At 43.8% G+C, this 20,054-nt stretch overlaps 1 protein-coding gene across 3 annotated transcripts in view; it reads right to left on the minus strand.

Moving 5' to 3' along the window:
* Positions 1 to 4,336: 4,336 nt before the first annotated feature.
* LOC106610472 (E3 ubiquitin-protein ligase DTX4) overlaps positions 4,337 to 20,054 on the minus strand; it is a 31,220-nt gene continuing 15,502 nt past the window's right edge. For all 3 annotated transcript variants that reach the window (XM_045722954.1, XM_045722955.1, XM_045722956.1), the window contains 4 exons: positions 9,215 to 9,438; positions 8,854 to 8,915; positions 8,092 to 8,478; positions 4,337 to 7,404 (listed from right to left, as the gene is read on the minus strand). In XM_045722954.1, coding sequence (XP_045578910.1) covers positions 7,183 to 7,404; positions 8,092 to 8,478; positions 8,854 to 8,915; positions 9,215 to 9,438 — 895 coding nt within the window. In that variant the 3' untranslated portion in view covers positions 4,337 to 7,182. The remainder of the gene's footprint in view (positions 7,405 to 8,091; positions 8,479 to 8,853; positions 8,916 to 9,214; positions 9,439 to 20,054) is intronic.

The raw sequence follows: 20,054 nt of genomic DNA on the forward strand, positions 1-20,054 counted from the left end.
GTTTGGAGAGAAAGATCGTAGTTTTTGGAGAAATGTCCTCTGGTCTGATGAAACAAAAATAGAACTGTTTGGCCATAATGACCATTGCTATGTTTGGAGGAAATAGGGGGATGCTTGCAAGCCGAAGAACACCATACCAACCGTGAAGCACGGGGGTGGCAGCATGATGTTGTGGGGGAGCTTTGCTGCAGGAGGGACTGGTGCACCACTGGAACACCAGGGAAGGACACTGCAGGGCAAATCAGTTCGCAATTTGAAGTGGTACAGATGTGCAATAACCTACTAAATTCATTATGACGGGTTGCACAAGTAAACAAGGAGCGAAGACTAGATCCCTGACCTGGAATCAAACCCGGGCCGCGACGGTGAAAGACCCAAATCCTAACCACTAGACCACCAGGGAAGGATACTGCAGTGCAAATCGGTTCACATTTTGAAATGGTACAGACAGTTGAAGTCAGAAATTTACAAACACTTAGGTTGGAGTCATTAACACTTGTTTGTCAACCACTCCACACATTTCTTGTTAACAAAGTATAGTTTTGGCAAGTCGGTTAGGACTTCTACTTTGTGCATGACACAAGTCATTTTTCCAACAATTGTTTACAGACAGATTATTTCACTCATAATTCACTATATCACAAATCCAGTGGGGTCAGAAGTTTACAAACACTAAGTTGGCTGTGCCTTTAAACAGCTTGGAAAATTCCCGAAAATGATGTCATGGCTTTAGAATCTTCTGATAGGCTAATTGACATCATTTGAGTCAATTGGAGGTGTACATGTTGATGTATTTCAAGGCCTACCTTCAAACTCAGTGCCTCTTTGCTTGACATCATGGGAAAATCAAAAGAAATCAGCCAAGTGCAAATCAATCCCAGAACAACAGCAAAGGACCTTGTGAAGATGCTGGAGGAAACAGGTACAAAAGTATCTCTATCCACAGTAAAACGAGTCCTATATCGACATAACCTGAAAGGGCGCTCAGCAAGGAAGAAGCTACTGCTCCAAAACCGCCATAAAAAAGCCAGACTACAGTTTGGGGAGAAAGATCGTAGTTTTTGGAGAAATGTCCTCTGGTCTGATGAAACAAAAATAGAACTGTTTGGCCATAATGACCATTGTTATGTTTGGAGGAAATAGGGGGAGGCTTGCAAGCCGAAGAACACCATACCAACCGTGAAGCACGGGGGTGGCAGCATCATGTTGTGGGGGTGCTTTGCTGCAGGAGGGACTTATGCACCACTAGACCACCAGGGAAGGATCCTGCTGGGCAAATCGGTTCACAATTTGAAATGGTACATATGTGCGATAACAAACTAAATTCATTGTGACTGGTTGCACAAGTAAACAAGGCGCAAAAGACTAGTTTCCTAATCAGGAATAAAACCCTGGCTGCGGTGTTGAGAGCGACAAAGCCTAACCACTAGACCACCAGGGAAGGATAAAGTTCACGAATCGGTTCACAATTTGTTTGTTACTGTATGTTTAATAACCTGCAAAAATCATTTTCAAAGCTAGATGGAACCTATGGGCCCCATCCCAAAAACAAGCCCTAGCCCTTTTTTTACATTTATTTATTATTTCACCTTTATTTAACCAGGTAGACTAGTTGACAACAGGTTCTCATTTACAACTGCGACCTGGCCAAGATAAAGCAAAGCAGTGTGACACAGACAACAACACAGAGTTACACATTGAGTAAACAATAAACAAGCCAATAACACAATAAACAGGTCAATGACACAGTAGAAAAAAAAGAAAGTCTATATACAGTGTGTGCAAAAGGCATGAGGATGTAGGCAATAAATAGGCCATAGGAGCGAATAATTACAATTTAGCAGATTAACACTGGAGTGATAAATGAGCATATGATGATGTGCAAGTAGAAATACTGGTGTGCAAAAGGGCAGAAAAGTAAATAAAATATAAACAGTATGGGGATGAGGTAGGTAGATTGGGTGGGCAATTTACAGATGGACTATGTACAGCTGCAGCGATCGGTTAGCAGCTCAGGTAGCTGAAGTTTAAAGTTGGTGAGGAAAATAAAAGTCTCCAACTTCAGCGATTTTTGCAATTTGTTCCAGTCACTGGCAGCAGAGAACTGGAAGAAAAGGCGGCCAAATGAGGTGTTGGCTTTGGGGACGATCAGTGAGATATACCTGCTGGAACGTGTGCTATGGGTGGGTGTTGTTATCGTGACCAGTGAACTGAGATAAGGCGGAGCTTTACCTAGCATAGACTTATAGATGACCTGGAGCCAGTGGGTCTGGCGACGAATATGTAGCGAGGGCCAGCAGACTAGAGCTGTGGTGGGTGGTATATGGTGATTTGGTAACAAAACAGATGGCATTGTGATAGACTGCATCCAATTTGCTGAGTAGGGTAATGGAAGCTATTTTGTAGATGACATCGCCGAAGTCGAGGATCGGTAGGATAGTCAGTTTTACTAGGGTAAGTTTGGCGGCGTGAGTGAAGGAGGCTTTGTTACGAAATAGAAAGCTGATTCTAGATTTGATTTTGTATTGGAGATGTTTAATATGAGTCTGGAAGGAGAGTTTACAGTTTAACCAGACACCTAGGTATTTATAGTTGTCCACATATTCTAGGTCGGAACCGTCCAGGGTGGTGATGCTAGTCGGGCGGGCAGGTGCGGCAGTGAACGGTTGAAAAGCATGCATTTGGTTTTACTAGTGTTTAAGAGCAGTTGGAGGCCACGGAAGGAGTGTTGCATGGCATTGAAGCTCTTTTGGAGGTTTGTTAGCACAGTGTCCAAGGAAGGCCCAGAGGTATACAGAATGGTGTTGTCTGCGTAGAGGTGGATCAGGGAATCGCCTGCAGCAAGAGCGACATCATTGATATATACAGAGAAAAGACTCAGCCCGAGAATTGAACCCTGTGGTACCCCCATAGAAACTGCCAGAGGGCCAGACAACATGCCCTTACTCCATAGCCAACACATTTGAGTAGATCTTAAAGGATAGTTCTGGCACTAGGGGTTGTTTTAAATCAGTATTATTCCAAATTTTTCAGGGGGGACCGACACATTTCTGCTGCTAGAATTTCTTGGGACCCCAACTTTTTCCCCAATAATTTATTGCAGCCCCATCCCACCCCACTGGGGTCACGACCCCAACTTTGAATGCCACTGTTTCAAATGATAGATATGGTGCTATGGGTTGTTTCTGGACTGGCTGGGCATATTGACTAGTACAAACAAAGTATTGCTATAGGGCACAAAAGTACTGCTATTTTATGAGTCATCAATATCATCATTGATATGCAGTACTCACTCTTTGAAGAAGCATTATCAATATCGAGATTAGTTTACATTAGTAAGTAATTCTTTATCCTTTGTATATCTAACGCAAAGAACACTGGTAATAATGCCAGCAGCCAAACGAGTTCTACACATTGAACATGTGGGTTTAATTCAAATTGCAAATAGTTAGGTTTCCATAAAAACAAACAGAGCACCCCACGTGGGGCTCAAACACAACCCTGAGATTGAGATTCTCATGATCTATCGACTGAGCTAACCAGGGTATTGCCTGAGCACCTTTAAATTTAAAATCAATTCATATTGGGGATCTTCATAAAATAGAAAAAAACACAAAAATATTGCTCGTTTTTTTTTACTTTACTATATGTAAGGCTTGATAGAATGTTCCTGGTGGAATGGGAGTGTAAATCCTGCAATAGGTAATAGGGGACGCACGTGCGCATTGGAGTATTGTGGTAGAGCAATTAAACTGATCCATCACAAGTTCCATTGATAGATGTTACCACAAATGTAGTAGACAAAAGTATTTTGTATCTACATAATTTTTGTAGCTCATATATAACCATTGTCAGTTGTTTTTGTCAGCTATTTGCAACCAGTCTCTTTTTATTGCAATAGTAGGCTCTCTGGAACTAATGTCAGCTACTATAGCTAGCTACAGCTTTGACATCTGACCGCCGGCCTGCTGCTAGCTAGATACTGTTGCTATCAACCACGTTAACTCTACAATTTCGCAATAAAGTACCAAGGCTTGATATGGCACCAACTACATTGCAATACACAGTACATATATTAGATCTATTTTCAGCTTCATACCGTGAAAGTAAAGAGGCCAACTTCGAGGTTTAAAAGACATTCAGCAGTTGAACACGAGGCTTTGAGCGGGAGTTCACACATGGAGCGAAGTAGAAGAACAATCCACTTTCAATTTTGGGGTGCAGCCAGTTCATACTACCTAATGTGGCAAATAGAGGGGTTCTCTGTCTGATCAAATCAGTGCAATCAGTCAGCCTATATTTCAGAACAGGAAATAAAATCAAAAACAAACAACTCTTCATTCGATTCTTTATTTGTATTAATCATTCGTATTCCAGCAATTGTTTTTGGTGTATGTACATATTTTTTTTAATGCATCACTTATTATTCACTTTACACCCAGCACCCTTCCCAACCTCTTCACCAAGAATGAGGTAAAACACCTCTCATGTTCCCCTCAAATGAACAACTGGACAACGATGAAGGGATGCTGTGTGAAGACTGTACACATCAAAAGACACTTGAGGTTGTAGTAGAGGATGAACAACTGGGTCATCTGAATGGGGAAAGGGGACATAGGGAAGGGGTGGCAAACCCTCCCCCTGAAAGGCTGGGGGTGCAGGCATTTTTCCAGCCCTGCTATACCACACCTGATTCCGCTAATCAAGGTTCCCCGATGAGCAGAATGTTAGTAGATTGAGATGGGTTGGGCCTAGACCAGCATTTCCCAAACTCGAGACCCCAAGGGGTGCACGTTTTGGTTTTCGCCCTAGCACCAGCTAACACAGTCCAATAAGCCACAAATAATTAATCTTCAGTTTACATCGCAATTAGCTTAATCAGCTGTGTTTACGAGGGATGGCCCCAGAGGACTGGAGTTGCCCTATGGAGTGATCGATAGAGAAGCAGAATTAAATTCAGGATGAGTCGTCAGGCAACGGTAAAGCAGTGCTGGAACAAAAGCCTCCACATGCAGTAGGTCTCCAGGAGGAGGGATGGCCACCCTTAGCGGCTTGGTATAATAGTACATTATATTATACAGTCAGAAAAAGTCTACCTTCAAATTCCTTTTCACAATGAAAATACACTTAGTATACAGACCTTCGGTACACCGTTGAGAAAAGAAAAGTACCATCTCTTGTCAACTCAACCGTAAGAAAGAGTTGACAAAAGAATGACAGACACTAACAACGCTTATGTACAAAATGAGAAAGAGCTGAATATACCATTTGATCAAGACAACTGTTAACACTTTATTATTGTCATTTAAAAAAAAAAGTTAACTAGCAGACAATTTAAAAGAAAGAATGAACAGAAAAGTGGATCATGATATTAATGGGGTAAAAGCGACCAAGTGTGCTGTTTAGTAACAGAATCATACCTCAAAACACGTTGATGTACAAACAGTACACATTAAAACGCATGTCATGTATAAAGGCATGCATACGTTATATGCATGAGCTCACACACACACTCCCACACACACACAACATCCTTATAAATAGGTCCTTCATAGACCCAACTCTGAGACCGGACAGGCGTGGTGGCCGGTGATGCACAGGGTCTCCATAAGGAACAAGACCAAAGACACTGTTTACCAGCAGGAGGTAGATGCGTTCTAACGACATTCTACACAAGAATGTCATTACACTGCCCTCCCAATCAGTTGCATTGAAGCCCATCCAGCCAATGAAATGGAGGCAGACATTTGTATATCTTTTACAGTGTGGATATGCTACGGATGTTGCTTGTATAATAGTGAGGTATTTATAGTTTTTAGTCTGATCATTAATGCAATGGTAAAACTCAGTTCTTCTTCACAGGCTATTATGTTCCTTCTCGGACTCCCTCCTCACCCACCAACACACCACAACCTGTCCAATCTTTAAGTTCTTGGTTCCTGGTGTCTTCTCACCTGGTTTCAAACACTGGCGGCTCATATCATGGCTAATTTCTCAAGTGCGTCTTCCCAGTGAATCTCAAATGCTCGTCTCCTTTATAAAAGTAAGCAGCACTCGTTTTATTGACATGTCCCCCTTTCCATACATACAACGGGTACATACAGTACAAACAGCAAGACATCGGTTCAGAATCAACAACTATCTGAATTGTAAAAAGGAAGGGAAAGAAATCATATCCAGTACCCATCAAGGTTGTTTTATGGATAGTACCATATATATCTTCTGGGCTAACTGCCATCGTATCGTAACATACAACATCCACGACTTCAAATCATTCAGAGTATAAAACAATTTGTTGAAATATATGTAAAGAGGTATGACGCATGGAATGATGTTACATGAAGATAATAATGACAATGCATTCATAATACAAATATAAGTGGAGTGTCATTATAAAAATAAATGGGTGATTGGTTTGTTTGTCACATTGAGTTTTGAATGTATTTTCAGTAGAGTGGACACTAGGTGGGGTCTGACTACACATACAAACAGTCACAACGGGCACAAGCCACTTGATAATCAAATTCAAGCAGGTGGTTACTATAGGCACATCTGTCTCTCTCCCCTTTCTCTCCCCCTCCCCTTCTCTCTCTCTCTTGCTAAAGTAGTACCATTTCTAAGTTAATTTACCCTACTCCTATTTAATACTAGCTACATTCTCTTGCCATCTTCTCTCTCTTGTTCGCTCGCTCTATTCTCTTCCTCCTTTCTTAATTAAGGCTCTTCCCCATCCCTTTCACATCTCTCAATCTCCCTCCCTTTCACATCTCTCAATCTTTGTCCTTTCTCTCCCGCAGTCTCTTGATCTCTTCTATTCTTTTCTCTCTCTCTCTCTCTTTTAGTAGTGTAAATTAGTTAGTAAATAACTTAGTACCGCTTCAACTCTTTGTAATTTATTTAGCTAGTACCTAACTATACCAGTGTAGTCATCCTTTTGACCACAGTCAAATCTAAACAAAGCCTGAGCCTATTTCTCTCTCTTGTTCCCTCTCTCCTGTGCCATCACTCAAACAAACACCGAACACTCAGCTGTGTGATTTCTCAAACCTCTAGGACCCTCCAATCAATCAGCATCTTCAGAAAATCTTCCAAAATGGAACTTTCCCCTCTACACCAAACCGCCACCCCATTTAAGTGCTGGTAGAGTCCGAATTAATTAATCGTCCTGTCTCCTCCTCCCTATCATTGCTCCTCTTCCTCGGTGATGCCCTGTGCTTTCAGTTCATCCAGGACGTTGTCTAGGTGGCTAGGGTCGGGGTAGCCGTGACCCGTGAGGTTGGAGCCGAATTCTGTCTTGTGGTGCACCTCGTTCCAGATGACCGTGTCCGACTCGCCTGTGGTACTGGACGTGCCCACCGAGAAGACCAGGCGCCGGTCCCACGCGGTCAGCAGGAGTCTGAGTACCTGGGGGAGAGTGAGAGAGGAGACATGGAGGGAGAGGAGGTGGAGGGAGAGAGGGAGAGGATGTGGAGGGAGAGGAGGTGGAGGGAGAGAGGGATAGGACGTGGAGGGAGAGAGGGAGAGGACGTGGAGGGAGAGGAGGACGTGGAGGGAGAGAGGGAGAGGACGTGGAGGGAGAGGACGTGGAGGGAGAGGAGGTGGAGGGAGAGGACGTGGAGGGAGAGAACGTGGAGGGAGAGAAGGTGGAGGGATAGAATGTGGAGGGAGAGAGGGTGGAGGGAGAGAAGGTGGAGGGAGAGAAGGTGGAGGGAGAGAAGGTGGAGGGAGAGAAGGTGGAGGGATAGGAGGTGGAGGGAGAGAGGGAGAGGATGTGGAGGGAGAGAGGGAGAGGATGTGGAGGGAGAGAAGGTGGAGGGAGAGGACATGGAGGAAGAGAAGGTGGAGGGAGAGGACGTGGAAGGAGAGGAGGTGGAGGGAGAGAGGAAGAGGACGTGGAGGGAGAGGACGTGGAGGGAGAGGAGGTGGAGGGAGAAAGGGAGAGGAGGTGAGAAAGAAGGAGGTGAGATGGTTAGAGATGGATCCATAGGATAAAGGATAAAGATTGGGCTAAAATCCAGAAAGCTATCCCTTTGAGTTGTACTTGGCAACATTATCTGCTACAATGGAATATGTCAAAGCGTAGGTTCTTACCTTGCGTCCCTTTTCGCTGTCTGGGAGGTAGCAGTGGCGCGGGAACCCTCTGGCTGTAAAGGGCTTGCCTGGGTTGGGGTGCTCTGGGCCCTGGATGCCAGGCAGGACGTTGTAGATGACGCGGATGGTCTTGCAGTCGGGGTGGCCGGGCAGCGAGTGGGGGATGACGTGGTACTCCATCTTCCCGGGCGGCTGGTTGCCCGTCTTCACGCCGTAGATGGTTTTGCAGGTAGGGCACTGCAGGCTGCCATCTTTGTTGCCGTTGTTGTACATGGCCACCAGACACTGGAGGTGGTACTGGTGCCCACACTGGGCCAGGCGACCTATGAAGTCACCACCCTTGTAGCCTGACGGCCCCCCGAGGGCCTCCATACAGATGGTACAGTCCTGAGGAGAGGAGATAGGAGAGGAGGAGAGGAGTAAGTACTTAGCTATCCAAGATAGGAAAAGCACCCACACAGCTGAGTCAGCCTGTTGCAGGTGAGTGGGAATCATTCAATAAAATTCTTGAAAGCGCTGACGAAGGCTAACTGGCCAATAGGTAATGTTAATAAATGAAACTGTTACAGGCCAGAGCAGTGTGCAGGTCTTTCTTTAAATGTGTACTTGGCTATCCACATTTCCTTCAACAGATAATGTGTTGTGATGATTATGGCTGCGTCCCAAATGACACCCTATGGGCCCTGGTCAAACGTATGGCACTTTATAGGGCATAGGGTGTCATTTCAGACTTAACCAATGACTGGAGAGAACAGGTCTCACCTCCTCTGGTGCTATCCTGACTTTCTGAAGATACTGCTTCACCACCTCCTCTGTTGTCTTACCTGGAGACAGGAGAGGAGAGAGACGGGAGAGAGACGGAGAGAGACGGGAGAGAGAGAGGGGAGAGAGACAAGAGGGACAAGAGAGAAAAGAGAAAAGAGAGAAAAGAGAAAAGAGAGAGAGGAGGAGAGAGAACATATGAGTGTGTTGAGAAAAAATCTTCCACACAATGTAATCAGGTTGTGTATAGGGGTGTCTGTGTGTTCATATGTGTGTGTGTGTGACTGTGTGTGTGTCCGGTACAGGTGTGTGTGTATAGGCCTATATATTAGTGCTGGTTTTATAGTGTGTCCTATCGTACCTTTGCGGGCCTGTTTCTTGGTGGTCTTGCGGCAGCAGTGGCCCAGGCCGGGGACGGGCTTGATGTCCCTCTTGCTGACGGGTGGGGGGTGCAGCACCAGTTTGGGGGGGCGGGTGAGACACACAGGGAACCCCGCAGCGCTCATCAGGATCCCCGTGATACCGGCCAGCGCTGGGTGGACCGGGCTGTTCCCACTGAGGTTCTTCACTGGGACAGTGGGCACGCTGAAACACAACGGGAACCACACGCTGGTTACACACTTAACATCTCACCAAACATACGCCTGGGAAGACTCTGGCAGTTGCAGCGCTGACCTAGGATCAGCTGTTACACAACTTGCAGTAAACAAACCCTCCCTGACACTAACAGACAGAAATACAGCAGGCTTACTGCTGACCCCCACACAGGGTTGGGACCAGCCTAGTCCGTGTGATTACAAGACGTTAACCAAGCCACCTACAGTAGAGACAGGTGGAGAAGTCTGTCCCAAATGGCACCCCACCATAGATAGCGCACTACGTATAGGGCTCTGGTCCAAAGTAGTGCACTATGTAGGGAATAGGGTGCCATTTGGGAAGCAGCCATTCAGGAGGTGTACACGGGCCAGCTGTAATCTCTATTGGCAACAACACCTCACCTACTACGACCAGCTGCTGTATGTGACCAATTCAAAAAATGTCAATGACCTGTGTGTGTGTGCCCATAAAATTAGAATAATCTATTTCTATGTGTGGCTGTGTGTGTGTGTGTGTGTGTGTGTGTGTGTGTGTGAGCCTATGGTGTGTCTCTCTCTGTGTGTGTGTGTGGCCCCGAGTCCAGTCTCCTGATCTGGGTCAAAGACTCATACCATAGATGGTACTGCCAGATATCCTCTGTCTAGCCGGTACGTTTCAGAGAACACTGGTTGGGTCTAAGTGGCGCCCTATTCCCTACACAGCGAGCTACGCCTGACCAGAGCCCACGTAGGACACCTCCAGCTATATACGGCTCTGACGGTGTCTTTCAGACAATTACCTATTGTTTGTCCTTTGACATATTTCTGGATGATTCTAGAACGCGCCAATAGCTACTCAACCATTTTAGAGTCCAGGTAGAGCGTCTGTGTCATTCACACCAAAGATATTGTACTATACTCTAGTTCCCCAGATCATCTACTTTTACCACAGACAACACAGCCTTTGAGTGGCAACGATATCGGAGCAGTGAGATATGATATGACGATCTGATCGCGCCCGGAGTGTGTTGTCCTTGGGTGTCCTACATTGTCGATAGAATCGGCAGCACACACACACACACACACACACACACACACACAAAAAGCACAAACAAAAGCGTGGGTGCGCGCACACATTCGAGCACACAGTTTTTCCTAGGGATGGATACTCACATAAAGGACGTGAGGATTGTCATTCTCTCACAGAGGTCAGTCCCGGCACAATCAATTAAGTAATAAAAAACAAGAAAACAAATCACGGAAGAATCGATTTCCTTTCTCTTCACCAGGGGAACAGAGAACCACTTGGGATGTGTCAATGAGGAGCTAAAGAAGAGGTTCCACTGTCTCTCTCTCACTCTCTCTTTATTTCTCTCTCTCTCTCGCTCTCTCTCTCTCTCTCTCTCTCTCTCTCTCGCTCTCTCTTTATTTCTTTCTCTCTCTCACAACTTGAATTGGCTGCTACGCAAACCTTTATTCTGTCTCTCTGAGCTGGACTCAGTATCTGTTCTTTCTCTCTACAGACCTCCTCCTCTCCCTCTGTCCTAGAAGCAGTGTGTGAATCGGACCGAGAGTGTGCGTCTCTCCTGTCTTATATATGTAATCCATGAGTTTCCATCTGCTGGCCAGTGACCTCAGAGAGGGGAGACGCCACAGAACTGACAGTCAGCATCACATCACACACACAGGATCATGGATTACCTTCACCGCGTCACCGGCTCTATTGACTAATACCACCCTGACTAACCACTTACGGAAACACACACACACACACACACACACACACACACACAACTGGGAAATCCCCAATAATGAACAACAAACTTGACCACAACATAACCCAGTCTTGACACGACCCGCCCTGGTCTTTTAAATGACTAGTATTATATAAACCACAGAGCTTCCCCTGTGTAAACGGTACTGTACAGGCTACACCACAGCAGAAGTTGTGGAAATGAGTCTAACTAACCATGCTACATCTCACCTCCACGGGGGGGGGGTCATTTAGAACGGCGAGTATTATAAAACACAATAGTTATTTCCCACGCTGTTCCTCCTGCGCTGCCACGCATCACAAACATGGTTTGTTGTTCGTTTTGTTGCTTCCCGACATGCAATTAGCCAGTCGCTCTGAGAGCCGTGAGTTACTGTCGCTGGTAGCAACCACACGGACATGGCAGGAGGGCAGAGCCTGGGAGCTTTGTTCCCTCGTGTTGTGACCCACCAAAGCTTAGACATCATTGCTTTTATGTGACCATACAAATAGACAACTATACTGCATGTTTACATACTGTGCATACTATGTAGTGATGGTAGTATAGTAATAATAGTTATAGATGGTATGTAGTGATAGTAGTATAGTAATAATAGTTATAGATGGTATGTAGTGATAGTAGTATAGTAATAATAGTTATAGATGGTATGTAGTGATGGTAGTATAGTAATAATAGTTATAGATGGTAGTATAGTAATAATAGTTATAGATGGTATGTAGTGATGGTAGTATAGTAATAATAGTTATAGATGGTATGTAGTGATGGTAGTATAGTAATAATAGTTATAGATGGTAGTATAGTAATAATAGTTATAGATGGTATGTAGTGATGGTAGTATAGTAATAATAGTTATAGATGGTAGTATAGTAATAATAGTTATAGATGGTATGTAGTGATGGTAGTATAGTAATAATAGTTATAGATGGTATTTTAGTATAGTAATAATAGTTATAGATGGTATGTAGTGGTGGTAGTATAGTAATAATAGTTATAGATGGTATGTAGTGGTGGTAGTATAGTAATAATAGTTATAGATGGTATGTAGTGGTGGTAGTATAGTAATAATAGTTATAGATGGTATGTAGTGGTGGTAGTATAGTAATAATAGTTATAGATGGTAGTATAGTAATAATAGTTATAGATGGTATGTAGTGATGGTAGTATAGTAATAATAGTTATAGATGGTATGTAGTGATGGTAGTATAGTAATAATAGTTATAGATGGTATGTAGTGGTGGTAGTATAGTAATAATAGTTATAGATGGTATGTAGTGATGGTAGTATAGTAATAATAGTTATAGATGGTATGTAGTGGTGGTAGTATAGTAATAATAGTTATAGATGGTAGTATAGTAATAATAGTTATAGATGGTAGTATAGTAATAATAGTTATAGATGGTATGTAGTGGTGGTAGTATAGTAATAATAGTTATAGATGGTAGTATAGTAATAATAGTTATAGATGGTAGTATAGTAATAATAGTTATAGATGGTAGTATAGTAATAATAGTTATAGATGGTATGTAGTGGTGGTAGTATAGTAATAATAGTTATAGATGGTATGTAGTGATGGTAGTATAGTAATAATAGTTATAGATGGTAGTATAGTAATAATAGTTATAGATGGTATGTAGTGATGGTAGTATAGTAATAATAGTTATAGATGGTATGTAGTGATGGTAGCATAGTAATAATAGTTATAGATGGTAGTATAGTAATAATAGTTATAGATGGTATGTAGTGATGGTAGTATAGTAATAATAGTTATAGATGGTAGTATAGTAATAATAGTTATAGATGGTATGTAGTGATGGTAGCATAGTAATAATAGTTATAGATGGTAGTATAGTAATAATAGTTATAGATGGTATGTAGTGATGGTAGTATAGTAATAATAGTTATAGATGGTATGTAGTGGTGGTAGTATAGTAATAATAGTTATAGATGGTATGTAGTGGTGGTAGTATAGTAATAATAGTTATAGATGGTATGTAGTGGTGGTAGTATAGTAATAATAGTTATAGATGGTAGTATAGTAATAATAGTTATAGATGGTATGTAGTGATGGTAGTATAGTAATAATAGTTATAGATGGTAGTATAGTAATAATAGTTATAGATGGTATGTAGTGATGGTAGCATAGTAATAATAGTTATAGATGGTAGTATAGTAATAATAGTTATAGATGGTATGTAGTGATGGTAGTATAGTAATAATAGTTATAGATGGTATGTAGTGGTGGTAGTATAGTAATAATAGTTATAGATGGTATGTAGTGGTGGTAGTATAGTAATAATAGTTATAGATGGTATGTAGTGGTGGTAGTATAGTAATAATAGTTATAGATGGTATGTAGTGGTGGTAGTATAGTAATAATAGTTATAGATGGTATGTAGTGATGGTAGTATAGTAATAATAGTTATAGATGGTAGTATAGTAATAATAGTTATAGATGGTATGTAGTGATAGTAGTATAGTAATAATAGTTATAGATGGTATGTAGTGATGGTAGTATAGTAATAATAGTTATAGATGGTAGTATAGTAATAATAGTTATAGATGGTATGTAGTGGTGGTAGTATAGTAATAATAGTTATAGATGGTATGTAGTGACAACACCACAGCTCAGTTCATGGTCGCCACACAGCAGTTTAATAATGTCCACTATTAACTAGTCAGTCGGCTAGTAAAAACTATGATAACATGCCATTATATCTCTAGCCTTAACCCAGTTTAAAAGCTCCACTAGCGACAGACAGACAGACAGACAGACAGACAGACAGACAGACAGACAGACAGACAGACAGACAGACAGACAGACAGACAAAGGGACTGGTGGCAGGTGACTCATCATCATCATCATCTGTAGCTTCCGGTTCAGGGTTCTGCCTTAACAAGCTTTGAGTTGGAGCTAAGAGGCTTTTGGTTAACCCTCCCTGCAGGTGTCACAGTCACTGAGTGAGTGAGTGAGTGAGTGAGTGAGTGAGTGAGTGAGTGAGTGAGTGTGTGAGTGTGTAGGGCTGGGAATCACCAGGGACCTCACGATACGATATTATCATGATACCATATGTATTACATTTCTCACGATTCTAAATGTATTGCGATTCGCTACTGTGATTTCATTGCAATTCGATGTTCCAAACACATTGCTCACCACGTCTGCTGCGGAGGTACAAGAGGGAGCCATGAGAAAATGAGTTTTAATTAGTCATGGAAATGAAAGTGATGAAAACAAAATGTCTCCCTATTGAAAAAGAAGCTGGAGAACAAGCTATGAAGGAAGAAGTTTTGGAGTTTTGAGGCAGCTGGCGCCAAAATAATATTGCGAGGGCATCCTGAGTGGCGCAGCGGTCTACTGCACTGCGTCGCCGTGCTTGAGGCATCACTACAGACCCAGGTTTGATCCCAGGCGTTATTACAAGCGACCGTGATCGGGAGGTCCCATAGGGACTGTGGGTGTTAAGAAGGGGGGTTAGGCGGGTCATGTTTCGGAGGACACATGACTCCACCTTCGCCTCCCGAGCCCGTTGGGGAGTTACAGCGATGAGACAAGATCATAATTGGGGAGAAAAAGGGGGTAAAATATACATGTTTAATATTGCGATATTGTCAAAACAACACGATAGAATATATCGTCAAAAATGATATCCCCATATGTAACTGTATAGATTTTTTTCAGGAAGAACCCTTTGGTGGTGAAAAAAGTTCCACTTGGAACCCCAAAAAATGGTTCAGAGGGTTCTCCTATTGGGACAATTGAACAACCCTTATGGTTCTAGGTAGCCTCTTCTTCTCTAAGAGTTTACAGTAGATCCAGTCTGACCTCAAGTCAGTGTTGTTGACAACTTGACACACACACAGGGGTCATGTTAAGTGCTGAATGGCCTATTAGACCTATGACCAGACCTGAGCTGAATGAAGATGGAGATAGTAACCAGTCAGTGAGGTTATTAATACTACAGTAAGCTGTACGAGACCGCTGGCTGTGCAACGTGACGGTTATTGTGAGGTAGAAATGCACTGTGGAGAAGGTTTAGTCTCGTTTGAGCCCCAGCTTACCTACAATGCATTAACACAATTCCCAGCTGTCCTACTGACACACACACACACACACACACACACACCTGGAACAATGAGTGAGTCAGAGAGTGAATGACCAGTGTACAACCCTAAACAATGACTGAAAGAAAAGCAAGAGAGACAGAGAGAGAGTGATTTTCTGGATTTTTTTTCTCATTTTGTCTGTCATAGTTGAAGTGTACCTATGATGAAAATTACAGGCCTCTCATCTTTTTAAGTGGGAGAACTTGCACAATTGGTGGCTGACTAAATACTTTTTTGCCCCACTGTAGGTGTAATCCACCATATATACCTGACACACACATGTACCCACTCAGACACACTGACACACACATGTACCCACTCAGACAACACTGACACACACATGTACCCACTCAGACACACTGACACACACATGTACCCACTCAGACAACACTGACACACACATGTACCCACTCAGACAACACTGACACACACATGTACCCACTCAGACAACACTGACACACACATGTACCCAGTCAGACACACACATGTACCCAGTCAGACACACACACATGTACCCAGTCAGACAACACTGACAAACACATGTACCCAGTCAGACAACACTGACACACACATGTACCCAGTCAGACACACACATGTACCCACTCAGACAACACTGACAACACTGACAAACACATGTACCCACTCAGACAACACTGACAAACACATGTACCCACTCAGACAACACATGTACCCTCTCAGACAACACTGACAAACACATGTACCCTCTCAGACAACACTGACACACACATGTACCCACTCAGACACACTGACACACACATGTACCCACTCAGACCAGTGGAGGCTGCTGAGGGGAGAACGGTTCATAATAATGTACAGAACGGAGCGAACGGAATGGCATCAAACACCTGGAAACCACGTGTTTGATATATTTGATACCATTCCACTGATTCTGCTCCAGTCATTACCACGAGTCTGTCCTCCCCAATTAAGGTGCCACCAACCACCTGTGATGCAGACGCACTGACACACACTAGCATGTCTGCACTCAGATAATTACACACAGCGTTGTACGCCTCCACAAAGCCCTACATAGAGGAGATCTTCACTAACACATGGCCTGCTTCACCTACAGTACACAGGCACTAACACATGGCCTGCTTCACCTACAGTACATAGGCACTAACACATGGCCTGCTTCACCTACAGTACACAGGCACTAACACATGGCCTGCTTCACCTACAGTACACAGGCACTAACACATGGCCTGCTTCACCTACAGTACACAGGCACTAACACATGGCCTGCTTCACCTACAGTACATAGGCACTAACACATTTGACCTTAAAGGCTCAGTGCAGTCAAAAACGTGATTTCCCAGATTTATTTTTTATATACACTGAATGAACAAAACATTGAGTACACTTGATTTTTCCATGACATAGACTGACCAGGTGAATCCAGGTGAAAGCTGTGATCCCTTATTGATGTCACTTGTTAAATTCACTCCAAATCAGCGTAGATGAAGGGGAGGAGTCAGGTAAAAAAAATATTTTTAAGTCTTGAGACAATTGACACATGGATTGTGTGTATGTGTACCATTCAGAGGGTGAATGGGCAAGACAAAAGATTTAAGTGCCTTTGAATGGGGTATGGTAGGTGCCAGACGCAACAGTTTGTGTCAAGAACTGCAACGCTGCTGTGTTTTTCACACTCAACAGTTTCCCATGTGTGTCATGCATGGTCCACCACCCAAAGGACATCCAGCCAACTTAACACAACTGTGGGAAGCATTGGAGGGAACATGGGCCAGCATCCCTGTGGAACGCTTTCAACACCTTGTAGAGTCCATGCCTGACGAATTGAGGCTGTTCTGAGGGCAAAGGGGAGGGGGTGCGACTCCATATTAGGAAGGTGTCCTTAATGTTTTGTACACTCAGTGTATATTTCCACTCTACGAGGTTGAAATAATACTGAGAAATTGTGAAAGTGATGATAATGCCCTTTTAGTGTAAGAGCTGTTTGGTGACATCACCAGGCGGTAAATTTGTTAAGACCAATAAGAAAGAGAGTTCCAAATCTCTCTGCCAATAATAACTCGTTTTCCGTTTTCCCCTCCCCACTCAGACCACTCCCAGACAGTCCTAGCAAAATTCTTGCTTGAGAAATTGCTCTTTACTAAGAAGCTATTTTTGTTTCTTTTTGACCATTTTCATTGAAAACAATCACAGTAAGGTACCTAATCGTTAGCCAGAAATGATTTGCTATTGAGATAAAAACATCTGCATTGGGCCTTTACTACATGGAGCCCATTATCCAAAATGCAGATGAAACAAATGAACCGAATGTCTTTCCCACGCTCCTCTTTATCTACGTCCTTCACCCATATCTCTATTTGTTTCTCTCTCTTTCATTCATCTGTTCCTCTTTTCTCAGGGTCAGATGAGGTCTTACATTTTCCAAGGCCTTTCTTCCCCTCTGAGTCTGTCTGTTGTTTTATCTGGATATTCCTCTCCCTTCTTTATATCCTTCACTCACTCACTCACACACTCACACACTCACACACTCACACCTGTGCTAATTAGTTAATAATGACATTATTATAGACATGAATTAGCATCTCTGCATCTCAGCCGGGTGAGAAACTCTGGTTCACAGATAATCACACTTCCTGCTTCTGAATGGGATGCAGTTGCTCCTAAACCCTGATCTAAGATCAGTATGGTTAAGGTTAGGATTCAGGAAGGCTGATCCTAGATCTACTAAGACTACTGTACTAGTCAACCTAGTGCACTGAGTGTACATACTTTACTAGTTATCTTTGGAAGACAGTGGAATGTGGACATTGCAGTGCAGTTTATTTCTCTTTGGGGTTGTTTGTTTGTGTATCTAGTGTCTTAGTGGGAGAGGGGCAGACAGACAGGGAGACTGGGGAGGGTGGTGGAGGAGAGGAGGGTGTTTGTTTGTGTATCTAGTGTCTTAGTGGGAGAGGGGCAGACAGACAGGGAGACTGGGGAGGGTGGTGGAGGAGAGGAGGGTGTTTGTTTGTGTATCTAGTGTCTTAGTGGGAGAGGGGCAGACAGACAGGGAGACTGGGGAGGGTGGTGGAGGAGAGGAGGGTGTTTGTTTGTGTATCTAGTGTCTTAGTGGGAGAGGGGCAGACAGACAGGGAGACTGGGGAGGGTGGTGGAGGAGAGGAGGGTGGAGGAAAGAAGAGAAAGGAGAGGGTGAGAGAGAGGAGAGTGGGGTGGGAGAGTCTCTTGACCCCTGGTGACCCTAACCCCCACTCCATCACACACTCCTCCCCTTCTTTGTTATCTCTCTTCCTCTCCCTCCATCCTCCTCTCCTCCCTGTGTCCCCAGATGGTCATGAAGAGCGAGTGATTTAGCCTTGGGAGCAACAAACTCCCAAGCACTCTCACACACTCGTGTGTAAGTACACACACACACACACACACACACACACACACACACACACACACACACACACACACACACACACGCACGAGCACGAGAGCACATACCTTTAAAACGCCTGTTTGTTATTCCATGACTGTGATACATTGTATCGATTTCAATTGTGTTCTATTATTTTTTTTACTTTTGGCTCGGTTTCCAGAGCGTCTATAACCCTTGCTCTCTCTCTCTCTCTTCAATTAAATTCTATTTAAGGGTTTTATTGGCATGGGAAACATATGTTTATATTGCCAAAGCAAGTGAAATGATAAACACAAGTGAAATAAACAAAACGTGAACAGTAAGTACTACACTCACACAAGTTCCAAAATAATAGAGACATTTCAAATGTCATTGTATGTCTATATACAGTGAGGTAATGGTGTTACCACACTGTCTCTCTCTCTCTCTTTTCTCAGCCCTCTGAAACCCTTCCTACCCCTTTCTGTTTTCACTCTTTTGTCTCTTTCTCACCCCCCAACTAGAAGAAAGAGACACATTCCTGCAGCTTTGTGAGGACATCAATATTGACTTTCTCTGTGTGTGTGTGTGTGTGTCCCTTGGTTTGAAACAATTTCACAACTCTGTGTGTGTGTGTGACAACTGACTGACAACGTAACACTGCTCTGCGTATTACAATCAACAATCTAGGTTTGCTCTATTTCTCTCCCCCCCCCCGGCCTGATTGTGATCGATCTCTGCTAGTTGCTGAGTTGTTCCTTTGTCGTCCCCCCCTCCCCCCTCTGACAGTGTCTGTGTCTGGCTGGCTATGTCTACCCCCCCAAACTCCCTAAATGTAGGACTCTCTTGCCCCCCAACCCCCCCCAAGATCCTCCTTGACAAAAGCCTCAAGACAGACCGAGACGGAGCATTACAATGATGACTGTGGTTTCTGCTTTTGTCTTCCTTCTACCCCCCACTATCCATAAATCCCTTCACTCCCTCTACCTCCCCTCCTCCGCCCCTAACCTTCTACTCCCCAAACCAACCCCCCCCTACTCGCCTCACGGCTCCCCCAGCCCAGACCCTGTTGTCCCGGGCTGGCCACTGCAGAGGCGGGCATTGTGTTGCTAATGCCGACTAGGCCTCAATGTGGTCACAAAGGTTGCCGTGGAAATGCTTGGGCGCACACAATAGAGCCCGGGATGGGCCCCCAGAACACAGGAGTCCTGGGAAACCCAAAGAGAGAGGGAGAGAGGGAGAGACAGAGCGAAGGAAAAGTTGGAGGGGGAGGGGGAGTGTAGGGGAGAGGGGGAAAGAGTGAAGGAGGGAGAGGGGGAGAGGGGGAGAGAGGGGAAAGAGAGACAGAGGGAGGCCATAGACCCTCTGGCG

This window comes from Salmo salar, chromosome ssa08, assembly GCF_905237065.1.
Source record: "Salmo salar chromosome ssa08, Ssal_v3.1, whole genome shotgun sequence".
Classification (NCBI taxonomy): Eukaryota; Metazoa; Chordata; class Actinopteri; order Salmoniformes; family Salmonidae; genus Salmo; species Salmo salar.